This window comes from Anopheles funestus, chromosome 2RL (genome assembly GCF_943734845.2).
Source record: "Anopheles funestus chromosome 2RL, idAnoFuneDA-416_04, whole genome shotgun sequence".
NCBI classification, from domain to species: domain Eukaryota; kingdom Metazoa; phylum Arthropoda; class Insecta; order Diptera; family Culicidae; genus Anopheles; species Anopheles funestus.
The window spans coordinates 82,144,902-82,170,372 of record NC_064598.1 but is presented as its reverse complement, the minus strand read 5'-3'; the positions used below and the strand labels follow the sequence as shown (position 1 = coordinate 82,170,372).

At 41.6% G+C, this 25,471-nt stretch overlaps 1 protein-coding gene across 1 annotated transcript; it reads left to right on the top strand.

The window, feature by feature from the left end:
- Positions 1-13,503: 13,503 nt before the first annotated feature.
- On the top strand, positions 13,504-23,325 carry LOC125775037 (protein Wnt-4). Its single transcript, XM_049445469.1, has 5 exons — positions 13,504-15,534; positions 21,155-21,404; positions 21,476-21,733; positions 21,799-22,011; positions 22,089-23,325. The coding sequence occupies exons 1-5, from the start codon at positions 15,350-15,352 to the stop codon at positions 22,323-22,325; spliced, it is 1,143 nt and encodes a 380-aa protein (XP_049301426.1). The 5' UTR covers positions 13,504-15,349; the 3' UTR covers positions 22,326-23,325.
- The last annotated feature ends 2,146 nt before the right edge of the window (positions 23,326-25,471 follow it).

Sequence of the window (25,471 nt, the reverse complement as noted above, 5' to 3'; positions counted from 1 at the left end):
GATTAAAATTACAGGTTACCGTTGGTGCCGCGGGAAGTGAGTTTTCTTCCCTGGCGCGGTTTAAAGTTAGTCGCTTGACCTACCGAGTGGGTGGGCTTTGGGGGCCGGTTTTCTATCCAAGGCCAGGTTGCATTTTATCGTGTGTTTGTTTTTGCGAAAAACCTGCCTATAATTCATTACATCCTGCAAAAGGGAGAGAATGTAAAGGGAAGAAGAAAAAAAATCAGATGAAAAATGTCTTATTTTATGTTCAATAATACCAAAACATCTTCCTTAGCAAAAAAGGTACTCTTAATGCCGGAAATATCTTTCCTTTTTTTCACCCTCCCTAATATTCCATACCCTTGCATGCCACATAAGTATTGCAAAGTGAACGCTTAAAAACGCTTTCCTAAGACGCACTTTACACTATTCGCTTTTACTACCCTTTCATTTTGGATAATCATCGGAAACGCTTCCCAACGATTTCTTCCCCCCCACCCTCACATTACACTGTCCGATCTTTATCAATGCGCACCATTCGCTTCCTTCATTCCGGCCCTTAATCATTTGGCTCCGCACGCGGAAAACAACAAGGAATCTTGCCCCAGTCAGATTAAGCTGCCAATAATTGAATTAAACTCTTCCCACGTTCTGCACACGGAAGTGCCTTGCTATAACGCTCCGCCATCGGTTCGAATTTGTGTTCTCACCTACCGGCATTTTATATCCCGAGCATGAAAGGTCGGCACACGTGGAAGACCGGTACGATCACCGGAGTCCGGAGTCCTAAATACCGATAGAATGTTAATTAATAGCGCTGTGTATATAATTACGACTAACCAACAACACAAACAGCAGTAAAATCTTTCGCTTTCCACTAATTACTTAACATCCCATCTATCTCACCGTACCCGATCGCGATCCATTTGCGATCCAAACGGCAATTGCCCAGGGATCGTACGAAAAAAAGGATCATGCTTCAAATGGTTGACCTGAAGCGGAAGACAGCAACGAAAAGGCAATCGAACTGCCTGCGTTCATCGTTTCTTCTTTCGGGATAATTTTCCTATTCCAACTCCAAAACGTGATTCGGCCCCGGCACAAGTGGCTTCTGACGTTCATAGCAGTTGCGCAGGGAGCATGTGTTCCTTTAAGCGTGCTCCGCTTGTCGGTACGGAGAATGTATTAACCTAATCGCCTCTTGAGACTTAACAGGCTATTAATAAAAAAATTAAGTTATTTTCCGGCAGGTTCCATTTCACTAGTGATCGCGTCCCGAGGTGAAATTCTTTCTACATCAAGCACTGTTTGTGCGGGTGTCTTCATTTGTCCTTCATCGTTCGGTGTGGCTTTTGTTGGTGTTGGCAACACCGAACATAATGTTGTCTAACGTCGGCATACCGAAAGAAAAGGTCCGCTATCAATGAGCTAAGGAACGAAGAAAAGGAAAAAAAAGGATCTTTAAGAGCACCGTGCCTTGCTAGATCCGGAAGATCGGATCCCGAAACTAGTTCCCATCGCTTCTACGTCCTTCTACTGCAGTCCAGACAAACAGGAACGGCACACAAAACTCGAAGCTCCTGAAACTCTAAGAAAATAGTAAGACAAGAGCAACAAAAATACAACATTATTGAATTGTTTTTCGCTCCTTTTTTTATTTCTCCCTGCTCTATTCTTCTTCTATTGTTTTTCTACCGATCCAAACCATCGGTCACTCGGAGGGTTTTTGTTTTTTTATTTCTTCAATTTTTTACGACACGGTTGCAGCGTCGTGGTGGTTCTTCAACAACTTTATCACCTTGCTGCAACGGCTGCGCGCGGACCATCAAGCCGAAGATACAGCACAACCGAGACAACTGACAGCGCCGATCAAACATCGATTCTGGAGCGCCTTTGCAGCCGGGCTTTCGACATGGTAGCCGGGTCGGCAAACATCTAACAGGTTGGAAATTAAATAATAACCTGAACAAGCGGTCGCTTACCTTCGCCGGGTTTATTACCTTTTAAAAACACGGGGAAAAATAGCTTTTACCCATAATCCGGTTGGAACTTTGCTTACCAACCAAACTGAATGGAATATTTTTATGGAGTTCTGGAATTCCTGACCTGTTTGGCAATGCGATTCTTCGTTCGGCGATAGTTTAAGATTCGGAAGATCTTCAATCCCGTGTTTCCGAATTGTCGCATCAAATGGTGTATAAATCGTACTAAAATGGTTCAATTCGTGTACAATTAGAACATTAATTCATCACAGGCACGATGCGAAAACGATCTGACAGCTGCATGGAAGCAGACTGGCCACCTTTCGAGTGTGTACGGTCAAGTGGCGCTAGACTGACCCTCGAATCTGCATCGAAGCGTTACTAAAAACAACCAACTGCAAGTCCAAACGCACTCAAACGCTGTTAAACTTAGGCGTAGAAAATTTTTGATTTACACTACACCGGGCCTAAGGCTATGTTAGGGTATTCTCGATGTCTTTCACTTCAAGTCTCAACAGCTGCTCACAGTTTAAGTGTTTTCCTTTGCTTCTAAAATTAGGCCAACCTCGAGTGGTTTTGGTCCTTTGTAGAAAGACACACAGATAAAGCGCCGTTGACGATATTGTCCGATGGACCGATTAACAGATCGGAGGCTTCGTCCATACCCATCAGCCACCTGGTACATGTTGGACCTTAGCTTCTTTGGAGGGCTTTTTTGTGAAAGATTACACAAGCGTTAGCGACCGACCGGAACGAAGCACCGTAATGACTTCATTACGGACGTGCTGAACACACGACCTTGGCTCACCTTGCACACTTTGTGGTTCGATGGATTTATTAGCCTTCGGGATAATGGCAATCATTACCGCATGCCAACATCGGTGCACCGGGTGTACATTTATGACGCTACAAGATCACCAGGCGGTCCCATGCGCGTCGAATGCACAATGAACGATCGAGAATTCGTTGATACAACCGTGCGGGACATGGAACGATCGACACCAAGCGACAATTCGTTTCTTCTGTGTTCTGTGAAGTTCTGAGAATGTACGATTGATGCTTTCCAAAACAACCAACGACACCTTAACGTATTAACGTAACAGGTACCGACAGTAGCGCGCTCCTGCATCGGGAAGATCCTGCGAATGTACCGGGTCCGTTTAATAGCACCCCCAATAATGCATACAGCAGGTCTTTAGGCTCTCGAGTTCTTCGATGCATTTGGGTTATTCGTGTTTGGTGCAATAAATCTGGACCTTCCGTTTTTTTCCACCAAGAAAGCGAAGGAAACCAACTCACACGGACCTACGGACCAAATATGGAAGAAACATCCGACAGGACGTCTGGCAAACAGAACCCATCATAATATTAAAGGCTTTATTAATTTTTTCCCCCACTGCAATTCTACCGCTACTACACACTTTCGCACAAAACCCGGGTACTGGTTACTACTGGACAGATAAACAAAACATTCCAAAACATCAATACTCCTTGTCTTCCACCGGTGGACGATTTTTCGTTCATTTCTTGCATTGAACCTACGTGGCATTTGTTAATGAGCAAACACAATAAAATTAATACGCATGTGCTAATTTATTCACTGAACCCCGAATCAGCCTCTCTCTCTCGGGTGGGAAACATCTTTCATTTGGCCGTTTTGTTGGAGTCTCGGCGTAAAGGAATGTTTTACAGCAGCGATCCGTTATGCATGTCGGCACGTTCGTTGGAGAATATGGATTCTCCAATACTGGATATTATCTTTCTTTAACAAAGATCACAATATAGAAGCAAACGTTCGAGTGGTAGTTTTATTGAGCCTTTTAATTATTGCTTTCCTGGCACCGCCAACGAGACTCGTTCGATTCGTTGGAGAGCTGACACTTGAAAGAGGAGTAGTAGTGATTATAGTATTGCTGTACTGTTTGTTAAATTCTTTGCCGTATCTGACCATTTAGCACTTGATCATACTAGGATGACACCATTTAGCTATTGAAAACTTTATGTCTAATTTTAATAAAAAATATATGACTTTTTGTCAAACTCCTGAAACTTTTGATCAAGGTTTAGAGGCGATATGCTCAATTACTGATATATGCAATTATCGATCAGGAAAACAATTCGTCCAACTCTTTCTCATCCCTCTTTCCAGCGGTTTATCAAAGCATTGGTACCTGAGTAATTTAGAAGAAAAAAAAATAGTTTTACAATGACTCCCTGAAATTGGCCTTATTATTCTTTCTCCAAACAAAACATAGCCAGACAAGTTAAATAACAAATGTATCATTAAAAAATGCCGGTAGTTTTGGTAATGGAAACAAGTCTTATGAATTGCACCATGCCTATACACACCATTTGCCCTAACCAAAAAGGTAATAATAATTGTTTCCTAAGGTTATAAAAAGACTTAACACAGGAAAGCATCAGTAGACGACAAGCAATCCTCCAGGACAGTAAAACAACAAAACCGGAAGCTTCACCAGCAACAATATAAGGTATTGTAATGCTTCCAAAAAACAATGGTCCAGATTTCTAAATAAACATAACCAAATCAGTAAAATTAGAACGGTTGGAAAATGGAATTGGATTGCTTGGAAAATGGATTTACTCAATGAAATAGTACGCAGATTAAGGAGCTAATTTAGGTGAACTTTTTCAACATAAAGATAGTGACCATTTTTTACAGGATTTACATATTTTGCTCAATATAATTATGATCGTCGGAAAACTATAGAGTCCGAATGTTTATCAACGACTTGAGTTAACCAAATACCTGTTGCTGAGTCAACTCGATAGCCGTCAGAGGTGGTCTGCTACTAAACGGGATCACTTTAAACTTTCATCCATAACTTGAAACCATCCATTCTAAATCTCATTAAATAGTTCTAGGTAGAAAAATTTACAACCTAATGTACACTTCGCCTGATAGCTTGCCACATATGTCAACATTAAATCACTTCTTTTCGGTACGAACAAATGGAAGGTACGCGATGGAGCGCGTTAAAGCGTACTATGACTATTAGTTAATCGTTTCCAATCGCTTTCACTTGGTGGCGTTTTGTGGTGGCTTTCTATCTGGAATTACTAGATACGGATACCTTATTCCCATACCCGGCTCATCCTGTCACAGTCGGTCAACTGTGGAGCATTATCGAAGCAAACCCCCATTGAGGACACTCGGCCGCTAACGACGATGGGAGCATCTAATCTAAAGCCTACACCGACAAGTTTACAGCCGTCCGTTGGAGGGAAATGGTTCGTACTGTTCCACTCCTTAGAAACATCACTATTTCACTCGCTGCCTTTAGCAACTGTCTCGACCGCGCTTCTTGATGCACCGAGCAGCAAACGTCAACCATGTGAGGTCCCCCGGTTTTTGAGCTTCCCACAGCCACAGACACAGTTGGTTGTGGCTGTCACGCGTGACTATCTAGAATATTCCAGATAACTGATTTCCGAAGCAAACAGGTGAGTTTACCCGAACGGTTCAAAACCACATGAAACCAACTCACCGGAGGTCCGGGCTGGTATGGGAACACTTGCCCTGTTTTTTGCTGTTCCATTTCGCCTTCATACCCCAATACCATTATCGACAAGCTGAACATCCCCCTTCAGCGATATCTTGAAGAGTAATACTGAAATATCTGCTCAAACCGTTTGCTACCATGGGTATGTGTTTTTTCTTTCTTCTTCCTTTATTTCCCCCCTCGGTACCAAATGTGCTTCCCGTGCACATCCTTTCACCCATCACCCGGGCACGATAAGCTGCAGAAGCAATGGTAATAATAAAGACCGGGCAGTAACATTCCCGCTTATCACTGGAAGTCCATTAGGTTTGACCACTGGATGACAGTTTTATACGATATTTCAACGTGGATTAAAAGTAACGATCAGTGTTTTGTTCTCTTAGTTTTTTTTGGTTTTGTTTTGTTTCGTGTCGTTCTGTTGCTTCGCTGCTTTCCGGTTCATGTGCAGCAAAGTTAATGTTGCTGTCGCTTCTTCGCTCTGCCACCTCACCGTGTTTGATTACACTCATCCACTTCCACATCAAGCTTAACGCCGTTCGTATACGATCGCCTCCGGGGTATTTGCCGAGTGGAACCGTTACGTGGCTTCTCCCGGGACGTCATCCTTAATGAGACATTATAGAGAAAAAGATACACTGAACAACGGGGGCAAAACGGACCGTCAATGCGAACCGATCGATGATGTTCGCACGCATGTTCAATCAGTCGACTAATGATCACGACACATCGACCCATCACACTCGTTTCCTCGTATCCCGTTCCGTCCAACACAACAGCTGCAATAACTTGTGGATTTATTAAAAAATTACAAATTAATGATAATATATGGACCGATGGTGGAATTAAGTGATAAGAGACCCGGAGGCACATCTGGAATACAGGTCCCCGGTTCCGTTCCGTGGTGCACGAACAAAGGTACGGCAAGACGTTGCGGTGAAATGATTCAATTCCACTGTACCGGTGGACGGTTTTATCCCCTTCCCCATTGTGGAATGTTCAGCACGGGGTGGTTTTTGTTTTTTTTGCTGTCAGACTTTATCTGACCACCACGGTAGGAGGTACTGAATGGCGATTTTGCGATTTCGCCTTTTGCAACCATCCCGGTTTGGTGTGTGGTCCTCGAGCAAAAGCCTCAAAACAGGTCCTGAACCGATTGTCATCCACGCACAGATGACGATCGCCATTGATCGCCGGACCCGGCTGTTGTTGGGCAACTTTAGTGATTCGGTGAAGTGTTGGCGAAACATGGAAAGAAATCAATTATCAAGCTGTTCGTGTGGGGGGCTGGTTTTTTTTTGCCTTTGGTGACCAATTTTGTGGTGGCAAAACTCGTTGAAACTTGAACCGCACGGCAATAGCACGTTCGAATATAGCACCGAGCGAATCGTTGATAAGCTGCGATACACCCCGCAAAACCAGTGCCATTGAGAAAGGATTAAAAATCAGGTTGGTTTTTTGTTTTGTTTGTTTGCAGGAAGATCGTCTCATTTTTTTCAAAGGTTTTGAACAGCCGAAAAATCGATATGCACTGTTCGCAACCTGTTTGTTGGAATTCAAAATGGCGCATTATGGAAAGCGCTAGCGAAATCACTTCCCCCTGAAAAAAAACATGATCATTAAGAAGGGATTATGGAATAATGCTTACCAATCTCAACAAGCCTTTTCGGAGGAAATCTCAAGAACAGAACTCCACAACTACATATACACTGCAAATCAAATCAAGAGTCGATTGGAGAAGCAGTAAAGCTCACTGCTCACCCAACCACCCGGGTGACGTGCATTAATTAAAGACAAATTGGTATACAATTAGCACACCGTAAAAAAAAACGTTACTAATGTATCCATTATGCATGATTAATGCCATGGTATGGCATAACGAAAACAACTACCCGCTCGTGACCAGTCGATCAGGTCGAGCTTACCCAAGCGCAGGTGTCCATTATCGCAACGTATACGTCAGGATCGAGCGATGTTTGATCGAGTGCAACTCTTAACGTGATCAATTTTCGAGGCCAATTGCTACCGTGGCAAATACTCCTTTCAATAAAAACGGGGGGGGGGTTGTAAATTAAATTATTTGTTGATTTCTCAACGGATCAATTACAAAATGATCGATCGATTGCGATCGTTTGTTGGTTGGAATGTAACCAAACGTGTGTCCATTTAATGGTGTAAACAGCTACAGCAGTGCTGCGACTCTTGTGAATCAATGAATGAGGCATGTAGGCAGTCCGTCTAATCCTGACAGACAGGTTTCGGCACAGGTAGATTGAGTCGTTTCGAAGAACACTACCCATCGGCGTCGAAGAGGTGAGCAAAGAAGAAGTGAGCCTTCCATTGTACCTGATGGGTGGGCTGATTAGCGGAAGAATTTAAGTTAATTTCGGTCGCTTCTTCCTGAAGAAGCTGAAGCTTTTGAATGCCGTTTTTCCGAAGTGGTTTTGACAGACAGCTTGCCCCCATTCCTGCCGGATCCGTGCAGATGGATCAGCCCGCTCATGTGCGCGCACGCAGCAAGTGAGCTGGGTATGCAGCATATCCACCATTGGATTTGGTGTCGTATGTTGTTTTTCATCCTTGTTGGCTCGTTCGGTAGGATTCTTTTGTTCTAAACGAACGGTCAAATGCGCACGGACGGGTAACGTGTGGTCAGAGTGCAAATCCTAAAAACCCTCTCTAAGGCTTCTAAGAGGATTGTTTACTTTTGTAATTATGCTTTCACCGGCTCGGGAGCGCAAATATTTTAACGAATAATGAGTGTAATGAGTATCATCATATCATGCAGTGCACATCAACACTTGCCTCCTTTATTTTTTCGTTAAGTGCTGTACCCCCGGGTTGGGTTGGAAGAAACATGACAGCGAGAAGCAAAACGAAGAGGCTAATGCTGCTAATCCGCATCCACAAGTAAGATCGCTTCTATGCGAGATGCTGTCTTTTGTTCGAAATTTTTGCAAATACATTCAGCAGGATTAGGGATGGACCAGAAACTGCCTACATATGCGGTATATTGATCCGATGCGACCATCCATACGTGGGAGGTGGAAGAGCAGAAGTAACGTCAAGGGTGCATGTCGTTGGCGATTGCTGGTTTGATAGTTTTTACTTCATTGTTTCATGAAGCCATGAGCCGGGTCGTATGTATGGGTCGAATCCTTAATTTTCTTTTTTCTAAGGTCAACCAGGCAAAGGTAAGCTTTCGCAAGCTAGCAAATAAATTTTGTGCATTGTATGTTTGTAAGAAGATACTGATATAACAAAAAAAAAATTTATAATTAATTAAAATAATAAAATAAGATAATAAATAAAATATCGAAAATGCTTCTACGGGGTTTTAAAGTTTGTTGGAAAATTAATTAAAACAAAACAAGATAAAATAAATCCTGTACAACGTACTTTATGAAAGCTTTTTTTGATTGCTTTTTTTCAACAGCAAATGATTAAATTCTCCTTAAAAGTGTAGCAACTCATTCAGCTCATTAATTTCAACCCCTAATTTCAACCCTCGTTGGTTACGCCTGCCATCTAGCGGTGAGCTTTTGAAACACAACCATAAAGAGCTTTCGTTTTCCGACCGTCTTTTGTTTCCCAGGCTTCGTTTCCATGGTAATGATTTATGATTTCATTCTACACAAAAGTAGCAGGTACTTTAAAACATTCGGCTCATAAGACTGATCGAAAAAATGCCACAGAAACAACCATTCCGACTTCTTACCAAATCACGTAACGAAGCGAAACAAACTGTATGGCCACACACTGCGACGGGTTCATTCAATTCAAGCACGATTAAATTCGATTACAGTGCTAGACGGTTTTATTGGCAAACGGCAAGGTACTTTCCAACCTAACGATTAGTCTACCAAATATGGTGTGCCTTGTGTTTAGCCTGAAACGAGTTGGAAACAATTTCTTCAAATTACGACAGTATAAGATACGTATGGTGGGAATTTACTCTAACATATTCTAACAGCAAATATCGTTTATTTTTTTGTTATTTCTTTATCTCAGGCACTGATAACGGCCCATTACATTCAAGCCAGTAATGACCGGTTTTCGAATACAAACAGCACACATCAACCACCACTAGGTGCGGTCACCATTTCCTGTCCAACAGTTGAAACACAGACTATTTCTGCTGCTTCTAGGCTGGAAAAGATACCTTTTGCTCCTTACAAATAGATTCACAGCAAATTCACCTGCCCCAAGCTGTGTCTCATCATTCGACGAAAGCTTACGCCCATTTACAGCCGGAGGCAAGAGCCATTTCTCATCGCTCGCGCCCAAGAACAACGAACTCACGCCCTAACCCGCTAATGTTTACCGATCATAAATGCAGCAATGAGCCGAACACAATGAGTCCCCACAACAGGCCCAGAGTGCGGTGAGCCCTTTTTGTGTCTTGCGACATTTAACGATTGCATCAATATTGTCGTTTCGTGGAAAAACACCATCCCGTGTGATAGGAGTTGGTCACATTCCAGCAACGAAAGGAAGCAGATGGTATGTGGAATTTATGGAACGATATTATCTTCCTGGATTCATAATTTCAGAATCAATCGAATGGTATGCTTCAAATAGCTAAACTTTGTTTAACATTATTTCTAGGAAGAGGAGTTTTTATTAAGTAAAAAAATCCTTTACTTTCACCTGTCTTAGCACATGTAAACACACTAAAAAAAATCAAAATTCCACCCCTTTGGTTGCTATAATAAATCGATTTTAAATGATACTAGTGAAAGCAATATGAACATTACTTACCTTCATTTCATGATGGTGTATAATAAGATAATGTATTTTATTATGTGTACAATATACAGCACAAAAACATTCCCTCCTTCAGAATGCTGGCACCAGCTCGTTCGGCTTGATAAATGTTGTTTGTGTAATAATTTTTCCCATCTTAATTTGGCCAAAAAACCAGAATTTATACATTCCTTACACTTTACCATAATTCCAGAAAACACTAAACAGGTGCTTTTGTTCGCCGAGTAAGAGTTCTGAAGGAAACTAAAAAAAGGTAAAAGATCCCGCAGAACTAATCGCTGGTAAGAAATATTTCTGCCCATGGCTCCAGACGAAATCCCATTAAAGCTGAACGCCCGTCTAGAGCTAACTCATACCATACTGAAAGCGATCGTACGATCGTCATAAAATTGTTAACTTATAGGACAACGGTAGCTGCCAGACTGACAAGAAAAAAGACAAAATTTTCATCCAAATACTCACTCGGGTCTAGATTGTTTTTTCCTCCTTTTCGGTGGCATTCCGGTGGCGCCCGGTGGCGCCCGGTGGCGCTAACCTAATTATCTCAGCTTCCGGTACCGGCGCCGAGCGCCACATTTTAACCACCCAGATCGAAAACGATTAATAGAGCAGTACGATCGGTGCCTGGATCGATCGGATAAGCGCTGCGGTTTCCAATTTCAAGCTAAAACAGTCTTGACTTCTTGAACTGTCCCTCGCTTTGTGGAGGATAAGATCCTTCTACCAGAGTACCAGCGCACCTGTCTAAGCTCTGCGTACTCGTTTCTTTCTTAATTCCCCCATTCGGAGAATGTCACTCACCACCTTCAAACTCATACCCCACTTAATGGTCGGGAATGTCCCAAGGAGTTGCACCAATATTCTAAACACACGCTCCGCCACCAATTCCCTTTCCGATCTCTTTCCTCTTCCCGACACACAACGATTGCAACGAAAACAAAAGGAAGCCGATATGTTTATCTTGTCCCCGGGGTTCCCCCCGCCGAACTCACACACGTGTGGCCGCTGCGGACGCTGCGTTTGCAACCCTTTGGTCCGCCAGTAGGTGCGGCCCAGGCGCGTCAGTTCATAAAATCGTTATTTATGGAGATAAAAGTCAGCGGCTATAGAATCTTCATATTTAATTTCTAAAGTGTTTTTTTCCCGCAAACAAATCGTCCCTCATCGGTCTCTTTACTGCACCGTTCGGGATGCACTTTTCTAAGCGCACCGTGGTGGTGTCTGCATCTCGAAAGGCGCAGAAGCGTGTGGTATTTTTATGATTTTATTTAACTCCCCGCCGTACGCACCTTTTCTCTTTTGGGGCCGATGCGCGGTGCTTCGAATCAATATTTAAATTTTCACAGTAAATTGAGTCATAACACATTAGCAGCCCTTCTCGCACATCCTAGGCCGCATCGGCACGGTCCGATGTGGTGGCCGCCTTGTTTTTTCTTAGGTTCTTCAATGTACCAACGCTATCCTGGACGACTGTGTGAGGCGACGACTTGATTCAGGCGTCACCCTTTCGGTGGATTGTTTGTGTGTTTATCTTCAGGCAATTATTTAATGACTTAACTCCCAGGGCAGTATTGAAGTCAGATTGCACAAAAAAAGGGATAGTAATTTCAATTACTTAGGGAGTTCCTTTCTCTGCTACGGAAATCGTGGGATATTCACTCAATAATTGAATTTAAAGAAATCGTCTAAACTGTCCACCTTTGATCAAATCAAACCCTTAACTTTCACATACCACCTACATGCGCTGCTTCATTGACAGAAAATGACGCATTAAAATTTCCCATCACGCTTTGCCAGATTAACATTTAACAACCTCCTTTCAACGATGGTGTCTATACCGTCTAACGTCTAACGGACTGACCGACTAAAAGGCAAGATGCAGCGATGGTCTGTTTGTCTCTTTAACTTTGAATCTTTGATGTTTCTTTTGCACTTTTGCAAACATACAGCACTGGACATTCGGAACGCACCTCGGAAGATGAAGACGGCACTATTTGCATAACGGCATTGATGGTTTATCAATTTACTCCTTTAGTGTGACCGCAAGAAAAATGTGTCACTCGCTGATTTAACGATTTATGGCCGGAAAATTGAAACTCCTTTCCAATAGAAAAGCATTTTTAAAGGTGTTTTTGCTGTGATGCTAATAAAATAGAAAGGATTTTAGCTTATTTTCTAGATTTTATTAGCTACAACTTTAAATTTTGTGCAATGTTTTACAAGAAAAAAACCTTGATAAACTTGTCAATACAAGTTCTTCAAGAACAGGTTAATATTATTTTTATATTTTTATTTTATTTAACTCCTCTTTTCAGCTTTTCCCCCAAAACGCAGGAAAACTCGCTTCGCTCGGTCTCTAATCCTATGTACTGTTTGCTGTTAGTGACTTGGGGAAAAACAAAGACCCATAAACGTTTATCTCAGCCGACGCAAAACCAGGAGTTCGACGCAATTAAAATTTAATGTCCCACATGATTCGAAATCGTTGCGAAATCGTAAAAACCCGTACAAAAACCCCCGATCCGCCTTTCGGTGCGCCGTAACGCCGTTTGGGAGTTGGAAAACACCGTGGCAATCTGATACTAGTCACGGGGCCCGGTCGGTCCGGTTCTTTGGAGAGAGAGGGAGATGGTTGTTTTTTTTTACTTAGAAGGGTTTTTGCATTCATCCATCCGGCCAAACGTGTATCCTTGCCGTGTATGCCACACTCGCCTGTCATCGGACCCTATTTTCAATTAAAGTTAATACGATTTTGATAGAAACGATCCACATCCGTCCCATAATCGGACCGGACCGTGGTCTACTCAAGGCAACGAACCATTTTTATGATGATTCCTGCCATCTTCATTCCATCGTTCCATCGCTGTTTCGTTCAGTGATTCCTTACTTTGTTTTGATTTGTTTAAGAGCAGTGTCGGTTAACGGCTTCACGGCATGTTTCTATGTGTGTGTGTGTGTCAGTGAAGCGTCTTCGAATGTCCTGGGAAGGCTTTGGCAGCCTTCATAGAAAAATCGCAATCGTCAGCTTAAATCAGCTCAAGCGTTTATTACACATGCGTCATTCAATGAAGGGTGATGATATTTACAATGACACACAAGAGTTAGAAGAGTATATTAAAACGACCTCACATAAAACTTCGTTTAAAAAGCGATTCTCATGTAATATAAGCAATATTTTCAGAGACTAACAAAAACAGGTCACTTAAAATTATTGATATATTTTTAATAAATTTTCCCACGAACCAAACCAACAACAAAAAAAAGCTCCCCAACATGCTACATTCCAATTTATGTTTGCATCACAGCTGCAGAACCTGAAAATGTGTTAAAAGCACTCCATCAGCACATCCCACGCCCCATTCACCCAGAAACTAGGAGACATCGACGACCATAAAAACCGAAGACGAACGAAAAAAAAACACACCCCATCCCGACCCAACAACGCAAGTTTAAACGCAAGGGAACAAACAAACCCATTATTTCGTAGTCGTTGACTTACGCGACGAATTGTTTCTTTTTTTGTTGTTGTTGTCTAGTTTCCGATAAGGTAAACAGGTAATTTGCCTGTGTTTCTACTTCTTTCCTAGCTGGATTTGTTTTTTTTTTCTTCTTTTCTTTCCCTCTCTCTCTCTCTCTCTTTACTTCAAATGCCCTTAACTACAAAGCTTAGTGATTAGCGACTTAGCAATCCTTCCGGGTGGTTGTTTGACGAGGGAAGACAAAAAGTGCATCCGCATGGAACGATGGGATACAATTCTCACCCGAACCACCATGTTGCGATGTCGGCGGTCACATCTTCCGCTGTGTGATGCAATGGCTGCAAAGGATGGTCGCGAAGCAAAGAAAAGGGAAATCATCGCACCGTGGCTGGTCACGCACTGGACACACACATACGCGGCATCGCGGGGGTCCGCCGCTAATGATGCGATCCATGCGTGCTCAGACGACGCTCGACGCTGGTTCGATGTTGTTGAACGCGTGCCACGCGTGAAGTCAGTTCCGTTTCATAGTCACCAAGTGTCACAAGTGTGTTGCGTCGGAAGTACATCGAATCTGTTCTTGTGGTGCAGTTTTTAATTTTTTAATTCCACATTAATCAAACGATTGATCGCTGGACGTAAGCCGAAGCACCAGAACGGCACAATCAAAGCTGCAGACAAAGTTCCACATGCACTCCATCGCCCCAAAACCATCGACCGAGTGACCGAGCGTACGAAGAAAGGAAAGCGGACGAACCGAATCCGAATCGACAACCGGGCGTGCCGAAGGATTTCGCTCGCTCGGAACCGCTTTGGCGCGGTTTCGTGCGTTAGTTAGTTTTGCTGGTTTTTTTTTTTGCTGGTGGGTTTTTGGTTTAGCGTTCGCCACTTCGATATCCGAATGGAAAACCGAACCACCGGCAATCGAACAACGAGACGGCGCTAGCAAACGACCCTCCGGCCAAAAGTCGAATCGCGAACGTGTACGTCGGTCGGGTGTGTGTCCACCGAATGTGCAGAAATGTGCGCCGTTTTGTGTGCGAATGTGCGAAATACCACAGTCGATCATCAAGCGACACCGACAGAGGATGCAACATTGATGTGTTGATGAGACGCGAACGGACTGCGGGCGTGATCTATTTGTGAGGCATAGTGCATTTGCTTTTTCTTGAGTCTTTTAATCGCTTAATAAAGTGATATAAGTAATTGAAAAATTATTTTAAACTAAACCAAAAAGTGTGGAAACAGTTTAATCACAACGTCGAAAATTCGTGTTTATCGCCACCTGAGAGACATGGACGACCAACGAACCTACGACCGTCGGAACCGAGGTAAAACCATCGTTCCCGCGTTGACAGTCGCACGTTAGTCGATGTCGGTGTGTGGCTCGATGTGGATTGGTTTCGAGCCGCCTGGTAAATCGCATTCCCAAGCTCAAAGTGATCGTGCTTGCGAAGGATTCGTGATATAAGGACAGTGAACAATCGCATCATTGTATAGCCGATATTGGTGGTGAAAGGTGATGGCCGGTGTGCCTTGTAGGTGCAACGGGTGAAACAGTGGTGTGGCAATTGTTGCGTTGGTTGTGTTGTGATTGTCATTTGTTTCGGTTCCCCTGATGGCAAAGGGAGGGACGGACACGGTGGAGGTACCAGTGCCATTGGGAAGCAATGGCGGCCCGAATGGTGGGGGTCGCCATCGGACCGATGGATTCTTCCAGCAGAAAAATATATTCGCCAGTTTGCTCATTCTCAGTGCGATTTGTTGCTTCATCGAGTGTAACGATGTTATCACATCCAAAGGGTGAGTGGAATGTTTGATTATTTGCTTAAAAATACTAAATAAGGTGTAATTTTTATTTAAAATACCGTTTGAAAAGTAATATGTTTGTGGATTTTAGTGTAAATGATTATCTGCAGAATTAAACCTGAGTTGAAAATAGCTTTACACAATAATACATTTTTCTTATTGCATTGATTTTTTTTAATGTTTTATGGTTAATTTTTTTATTCAGATATAACGGCATGGTTTATGGTTATATTAAATAATAAAATAATATATAAAACTAATTTGAAAATACTAATTGTAAATAACTTAAAATTATGTTGAAAAACAAAAAAACATCGACAAGAAATACCAATGAAACGAATATCTTAATTTCCATTCGGTAACTAAATAAAAAACCTGTTTTAGTTTCCTGTTTTAGGTCATAAACCAAAACTTCTTTAATTATTTTTATGTGAGTGTGTTTTTGTTTAGAAAATTATAATTTTCTTTCAGAATTTTTTACATCTTTTCTTAAGAATTTAATAAATTTTAATATATAATTATTAAAATAATAATATAATATAAAATAATATAATATGTTATTTGTTGAATAACAACATCAGTTATATATTTTGTTATTTTGTAATTATTTCATTTTTGATAAAATATTTGATTTAACGTCTTGAAGGTAGCAAAACAAACATTTTATTGATTTTTTTAAATAACATTAATAGCAACAATTAATATTTTCAACCTGTAAAGCTTCACTAATAATAACTTCACTTTACTACTGTTACAATTGATTTCAATTAAAAATATGAAAACTTATACCTCAAACCTTATTAATTTAGTTGTCAATTTATTAAACTTTTTTTATAATAAGCTATTTAATTATTATTTAATCGAATATTGAGCATTATGATTTTTTTATGGAAAAAAGCAACACCTTTTCTCACTGCGACAGTTAAGTAATTTATAGGTAAAAATTCATGGCTCAAAATCAAATTTGGCATTTCATTATGGTACATATTTTAATTTTTTTCAAAATATGTGGAATATGCTCAATTACCTGAAGCTAATTTACACTCCTCAAACAAAAGCTCAAGATTCACATCAACAGTGAAACGCTATCAACCAGAATACATTAGAAATTCTTGTAAAATCCCCTGTCCATTTACATCCTTGCTCAACCAATTATTCACCTGTTCCGTCAGTTCGCTGAAAGGCAATAATCTTAACAACTGTATTTACGCGCTGACGCACCCGAGAACCTCGACTCCAGCGTGTCCAGAGCACAACAGGCTTGTCAAATATTTACTACTTACGGCTTTTCTCCCACGATGTATCGAACTACCACGATCATCCTTCTGCCACGCACCATGTCCGGTGGTCCCAGTTATATCCCCCATGCCGGATATCCGAAATCCTGCTAAATAAACTTTACCAACACAGTGTGGTCAGGGCTGTACCGTACCCGGCGATGGCAGAAAGGACAGAATTAATTTACATCGATATCGGTTCGGAAATTTTCCCCACATCAATTATTATAATTGACCAACAGCAAACGATGATTTGCTTTGCCCGTTGCGCCATCCCGTTCATCCTTCCTCGTCAGCTCATATGTTCTCCAACAGCTAAATAGGAAACATACGGTAGCAGACACACAGACCGGTTCCAATGAATCGGTGAATTCGCATGGAGGCGAAAACGAAACCAAACAATCGACTTTCAAAAACCTTTGCTCCATTTACATTTGTAGTCACCACCATCAAGCCCTCACCCCACGCAAACCACTGATGGGCCAACATTCCGAAGATACTTAAATCGCAAAATGAGCGATAACGTGAAAACGAATTAAAATTTATAGACATTTTCATCTACTGTGTACATGTTTGACTTTCCACATCGCTTCAACGCAACGCGGAGATTATTGAGCAAAACGGGGAGGTGGCGGTTTTGCACACAAAACAGCGAGTAAAATAGCATCCGCAAGCATGGAAGCAGATTTGTATCGATTGGAATGCATACGGATCATCAAAAATTTATCCCAAAATAACAAACCGAATTGAAATGGGGGGATGGAGGGAGGAGGTGTATGGAATGGTTAAGTACACAAAGGAAAATAAAAGTGACATCGTTCTGTGGTCGCGATTGCAACTATGCGATTACGGTTCGATGACAATTCCAGGTGACATGATTTGTGATGATGAGTACCATCAATCAGCAAACCAGTGGTTCAGTGTTTGATGCAATCTATGATATGTTTTTTTTTCTGATATTAAAACAATAACAAACCAGATAAACATGGCTACTTTGTACGGTCTGGGGCTTGGGAGCATACCGGGAAGAGGTGAAGGAGAAAGTACCCAGGAGAGGGCTTGTCTACAAATGGTACAACTATTTTCCAAACCGAATGCCATCCATTTGGTTCACAAGCGCCGATATCACCAAATATTTTAATTAATTTATGAATATTTCATCCAGCAATGTCAACGATTTCAGTGCAGGTGGAAAATGGTGGCAACAAAAAAAAAGCTGTTTCACTGTTGGTATTGATGTCCGCACATACTTTCGAATGGTTGTTTGTGAATGGAGAAATAAGGCACAACTCGGCTGCATTGTTTCGTTGTGTCAAGCGGAAGCAAAGATTTCGAATTTAAAGGACGAGTTGTTGAAAGTTTGAGAAAATCATTGCTAAAATTAGCTTTTCATGCTGTTAGAATAATTTATAGCTAAATTTAATAATAATTCTTGTTTTCTTTGATTCACAGAAAAAAATGGTTAACAAGACTCACGTTTTAAAGTATTTTACACCATTTTTCGTTTACATAAAAAAAACATGTTTAAGCGCAACAATCAGACTTGAATTAGAATGCTCTACCGAATGTCTGTCCCTCATGCCGAAACCAATTTTAAACCATATGCCACACTTAACCGTACTTATCCCTTATAATTGCGTCTAGTTTTTGTTCACACAAACCAAGTCGTTCGTTTCATTCTCGGCACTTTCACACAAAAATGTTTCCAACCAACATTCCGCATTGCATTGATTCCTTTTTACGACTTTTGTCTGCGATACTTGCCCGGATACTACATTCTATGGATACTTGGTAAAAGCAGCTACAAAAAAGGCCCCCCCCGGGAAGATATCCTTCCCCACCCGGGGGGCTATATGATATGATGATTGTCCCCAAAACATAATGGTTGAATGGTGCGGAAAATCTACTCAACAAGTGGCCCTATTCGGTAGACTGCTTGCTCCCATTTAGCTTCAGACGAAGTGTCCTCGGTACCGTACGGGGTATGTTTTCCACAGTACCGTACGGTTCTGTGTTGTGCCTCAGGATGCAGGATTCTAAAAACAACTCACCTTCTGCTTCAAAATATCCCCACAACAAACTTAAGCAGCAAATGGTAAAAAATACAAATCTCCCTCGTTTAACAAACTGACAAGATCTCTGGTGCTAGCATTCCAGGAGTCCTTCGGCTCAGCCGTGGAATCCTTCCCTATTTCGCTAACGACTCTTTGTTACCGTGCATAGACGCAGGTTTTTCGCGATATGAAAACATAATTTTCCGCGACCCGGTTGCACATGTTGCGCACGTCGCGAATGAATGGTCGGTTTCTACCTTTCAACGTTCGTCGCACCGAAACCCTAAGCAGGCAGTTGAAGTCAATTTCCTTATGAAAATATCTATTATACCGTCTGTAGAAATTTTTGTCTTCACCTTTATACCCGTTCCCTGTCTCTATTCAACCCGACTGTGTTGTATGAGTGTCTTTTTTCATTAATTTTATGCTACTCCATTGCATCTTCGATGTCTAAATGGCATCAATGAGAGGGTTTTTAGCGGAAAATGACACTCGGTAAACATGGACCACCCGTTCATCCCGGCCGCACGTTCGTTCGACGCGGAAATTGCATCGCTGAAGTTGCTTACACATATGCGCTTAAGTAGCACCCGAGTTTTGTGGGATAATGTTCGGCTAAATGATGCCTGACATGCATGAAGGGGTTGAGGATGTCACGGTTACTTGGTGGGACCCGGGGGAATGTCTTTAAGTTTGCCGGTAACGATGCAAAGACAAATATTCCGTTGTTTTGCTGTGTGTAGTGCTGAAAGTAACGGCATGAGTGGTATATTGGTTTCCGTTTGCATTCCTTTCGATTGGTTGAAGAGGCTTTGCTTAGCCTACTCAGGTTAATTAATTCGTTGCTAAATAATGTGACGAATCACTTTAGTCCGTCTATGGCCGTCTGTCCTTCTATTAGGAGATGTTTTACAATCAACTCTAACACTAGCATTTGAAGTCACTATTATAAAACGTTTTTTTATTGCCTTCGATTTCATGGGCTAAACTATAGATTTGGTTAACTTTATTGCTACCAATCCCTTATTTCTATTTATTTGTACATGCCAACAAATTGTTAGGTTGGGATATGCAATTCAAGACTCTTTATAAGTCACGAATTATAATCTAACATAGAAATTCATTGAGTATAATTGTACTACGGTGTGGGAGACTCGCCTTCGGCAGTAAAATGCTTTGTCTTGGAATGTTACAGATTTTTTGAGAAAATAGCTATCCTGGTCAGAACTCCAATTCAAACAGATGTAGTTAGGCGCTGCTCTGGGATTTGTCGTATACGACGAACGACAAATACAAACGTATGGAGCTGTATGAAGGTGCTCTGTCAAATCCTGTAAAACATGATCATACATCTGTCGTTATACAAATCAATTTGTTTTTTTCTATAAACCTCGTCAAACTTGTCGTAGGCACATCTTTCAAATCGTGCATCTTGGTTGTCAAAACATAACAAATTGTTGCAGCAGAAATTAAATGGACGCAAGTTGTCCAATATGCATCATTTTTAACTGAATTTTAATTAAAGCGGCCAGTCTAACAAGTTTAGGCAATGGAACTCAGATTTGAGGGCGCTTTATTGTTGGTTTTGTATGTTTGATGATTTGATGTTTTTCTTCTTATTATTACGGTTTGACGTCCCTTCTCTGTTTGACAGTTTGTGTGACGACAAATCCTAGAGCACCCATAAAACTTGTCGTTGTCGTTCGTCGTATACGACAAATCCCAGAGCAGCGCCTTAGTTTTAGAACAAACCCATTCAAAATATTTATAAAGATCCAGAAATTATTCTTTAATTTTCTTTTTTTGATTTTTCTTTTTTTTTAAATTTCTTAAGAAAAAGAATTTATGGATTACATTTAATTCCTTTCACAAATCAAAAAAAAATATTTGTAAATACCAATTATACTCCTCTTGGTTTGACATGTATTGAGCATTGCATACCTCATCGGATACAATGTGCTGCGGATTGCATACCATTCTACATGTCGAACAGCATCGGGTCGTATGCAATGAGCGGAACCTTTTACGCCTGACGGTATGCAATGCGCATTACAACTTTTTCTTTACCTCCTTTCCTTCCTAGAGAGATTCAAAAGAAATACTTTTTTTATGAATGAAAAAACAATTTAAGTTTTCAACTGCAGGATAAACTAAATTTCAAAAAGCCTTCATTAATTTACGAAAAAAACTCTGCATTTAATATTATAATAAAATAACAATAAATTTATGGGAAACAAAAACACCTCCATTCATCAGTTGCTGTTTTACTCTTTCTTTTCGCAGTGATACTCCTTCCGTGTCAGCAAAAAATACAGTAATGGCCGTGTTTAGTCCTCTGATCAAATCTCCCGGCCCTTGCAAGTTTCTTTCCGGCACGCGCAAACAAAACCATCAGTGCCGGCGTGATATCGGGTTACCGGAGGCAATCAAGGAAGCGCGCCGTCTGGCGGTTACGCACTGCGAGGAACAGTTTCGATACGATCGATGGAACTGTTCGATAGAAACCAGAGGCAAGCGTAACATTTTCAAAAAGGTACAGTATATTTAACTCGCGGTGGTTTTTAAACTCCTTTTGAAACGATCGCTTTTGCGCACAATTCGCAGGTATATCGTGAAACGGCATTTGTGCACGCACTAACCGCTGCCGCCATTACGCATGCGGTTGCGCGTGCATGTGCTGAAGGAAAAATGACCAAATGTCAGTGCGCCTCGGAGAGAAAACCTGAAGCTACGAGCCTAGCCTGGCGCTGGGGCGGATGCAGTGACAATCTAAAGCACGGCAAGCGTGTCGCGCGGAACTTTCTCGAGCTGCAACCGAAAAATGGTGATCCAGTTGGTGAAATGCTTCGACATGATAGTGAGGTAAGGGGTAAGATTACGTCAAAGGAGTAAGGATCAAATGTAAAATGCAACAAATTTTTTAACAGGTTGGCATCAGTGCAATTACCAGTGCAATGACGGATCGTTGCAAGTGTCATGGCGTTTCGGGATCATGTTCGATGAAAACGTGCTGGAGAAGGCTTGGCGATTTTAATACGACTGCGGCACTGCTGAGAACCAAGTACCATCTTGCCATACGGAAAATTCCGGTTAATAATAAAACATCACGCCGATCGGCACCGAGGAACTTCCGGCCAAGGGTAAGTGTTAGCACCAATGTGAAGGAAACATCGAAAACAGAATGACACCGGAGACAATGCCGTTTCAATGCTTTCAGGAAACAATCTACGATCAGCTGTACTACTTCGAAACCTCACCCACCTTCTGCTCGGTGACGCGTGGCCGCCGTTGTCTGCATCCGGATAACTGTGCGACACTTTGCTGCGGCCGTGGCTACACCACTAAAGTCATCAAAACGCTCGAAAAGTGTCGTTGCCGCTTCACGAACGGACGCTGCTGTCAGGTGGTGTGTGACTACTGTGAAAAGTACGAGGATCGATATTACTGTAAATAGTAGTTCCATCGTGTATCAGGCGTGTAGTGTTCACGACCCGCGAAAGCACATTTATTTATTCACCTTCAACCTGTAGCCTGTAAGATGAGCGCAAAACATAAAACATTAGGGCAAGAAAAGCGTTTCCCCCATTTCATGTAAGCCAATCACATGTTCGTACTCATACATCTTAATGTTAGAGATTATTTAAAAAAAAGAAGAAAACACAAAGATTCACGTAGTCAGCCCGTTCAGCTTTTGTGTACATTGGAACTGCAAAGCACTAGCAAAAAAAACTAATCTAAGAGGCAGCATATGCAACGGAATGCTCACTACATTTTCTGGTGGCCATCAAACGAACTCTCTAGTTTTCGTGTATCTTTAGCGGATTTTAATAAAACAAAAACATCCCCACTACCCGATAGCATTTAGCCGTAGTTCATGTAAAACGTGTCTATATTAGGTGTAGCTTCGTACCGTGGAATGGTAGAGAGACAAGCACAAGCTCACACCGCATCCAAGCGCTAATATAAACGCTAGATTAGTTTTCATATTTATCTCTCTATCTCGCTCTCGCTTTTAATCAACTGCAATTAAAGTAAAAATAAATCAAAACTAGTTGTAGATCATTATCGTAAATAAAACAAAGTACTAGCGTGTTTATTAATTTTTTTTATTAAACAGCTGATTTCCTAAAGCTTTCAACATGATCATATTAATAGTTTTATTGACTATATTATAATCGATTTCCAACAAACGGGAAAAATGGAGAAAAGAGTCGCTCTGAGGACGATTGGGTTATGACAATTGGGAACTATTTTGGAAGGCTAGGAGTTCGCGAAAGAGATCCCTATTAGGTTCCTTAGACATTTGGTCAAGACCCCAATAAATTGTCTCTTTTCATAAATTACATGGTTTATAGTTCAGATACCTTATGTACACAGAGCATCCATCAATATCTCGAAAAAAAAACCGTCCGTTGAGGCGATTGAACCCAATTTTAAGTCAGGCGACTCTAACTTGTGATAAAAGGTATTTGGAGTCAATTCCAGAGGTCCAGTACTCCCAAAATGGACATCAATTTTCCGTTTGAACTTCTGTTCTTTTACCCGATCGTTTCAAACGATCAGATGGCCGGAACCGGGACTCTAAACGATGGATTCTCTAATGTTCAGACGTCCCAGAATTTTGTTGAAGATTTCACGATCGTATCCGGACGACATGAAGTGTACCACGATGACAGATTTTATTGTTGACCCGGATGTAGTAGACGATTTCAACAAATTTTAAATTCCGTTCCTTCAATCTTCTGCCCATAGTGGCCGCAAATAAAGTGATAGGGCTATCAAATTTTCACAGTATATAGACAACTAGTATACATTGATTACTGATGCATTGGCCAACCTGGAGGTGTTTGCGTAGCCCCATAAAAAATCAGACAAATGCGTCATTTATACATGACATAATAATATTTACTTCAGAATTTAAAATACTTTTTCATGTGATATTGAATATATTCACAATTCTTAGATGTTGAAAATCTTCGTACAGCCAACAAGAAAAAAACCCCTCATATTTATGGCAAGCACTGTAGAACTCTGCTCACAAACAAGCACAATCAGAGTGGAGATTCCTCAGTATTATTCATCCTTTAAAAAAAGAAGAAGAAAAAACAAAAACCCAGAACAAGTGACAGTAATTCACAGCGATAGAAATCTGTACAAAACTTCCGCATCAAATGTATCGCTCGTGTGCTGGCCACAATCACAAAAACACACAACATACTTCGCGTTTTTTCGCTCAGCTTTCTAGAGAATTTATGCTCCGGTCTGTGGAGAAACGTGTTATGCTCATGCAATCCAGTTCCAAGAGCACACGCAACATAAAATGCGAGAAAATACTAAATGCTCTCCACTGTTTTGCCGTTCTCCTTCTAGCAGCATAAAACGTGTGTATGAGTGACCCTCAAAGCATCCCTACCCCCGGGCCAAATGCCACCCTATTCAACTCTTGTTGCACCTATAGGCATAGCGTACCAGAGTTGACCCAAATGCGCCACGATAATAAGTGCGTACCAAGGTGCACTCGGTAACGGTGGCAGACTGTACTGTAACGAGATGACACACCGTAGATGACGATATGGTATGATCATGTGGAAAGAGTAGTTAATAAATCTATACGCGCGAATCAAACCACAAACACTAAACGATTCCGGCACTATCTCACCAACTTGTTAAAAGTAAATAACAGCGCCCTGGGGCGAATTGGACGAGCTGTCGCGATGAATCGAACGACGAGGTAATCCATTTACATCTAACCGAAACCTTGGCCCCTCGGTGGCCCGTGTTGATTGAAACGTCAAAGACGCGATCGGATCCATATACGGGATACGGTGAGCCACCGGGGCCATGTCGTCGTTCGCACAACGTAAACATCATTCTGCCCTATTTATTATCAGCATTCGGTAGAATCGAAACAACCGATCAATCCAAACACCTGCAGCCCTTGGTAAGACCCCGGTGCTAAACGAAACAGCCAACTCAATGTATGGCTCGTTAGGCCATCCTTCGTCTGTTCCTATGCCGTGGTTTGATACATCGCACACGGAGCACAGCAATCAGGCATGCGGTCGTTATGGGGCAGGACGGTTAAACAAGTGCTTAGTAGTGATTCGAGTAGCGACACTACAGTAGACGGCAATCGACGCTTCTCACGTGTGAGCAGCTAGTGTTACACGACCCTAACACACGTCCAAAAAGAGTTATCTCCAAACAGAGAGACAGAAAGAGAGAGAGAGAAAAAAATATAGAGAAGAAGAGAACGAGAGTAGTGTGAACAGCTTCCTTCTCCGGTGCTGGAAATCGAGTTCGGTTCTACGGTGCCATTTTTCACGAGTACCGATTATTGTGTTTTCGTTCGCTCGTTGGCATCGGACGCGTTCTAGCGCGAAATTTTCCGTTCGCTTACCAGGATCAATCGATTGTGCTGCGTGTATGAGTGTAATTAGAAGGATGTGAATTTGCTTACCGTTCGATTGTTTTTCATCGCTTTTAATAGCGCAATAAATCACTCAATTAAGTGACTACTAAATTTGGGGAAAAACAACCCTCCCCTCCCCCGGCAGTCAGAAAAGCTCCCAACAGATGAAACGTTTCTGTCACCATCAT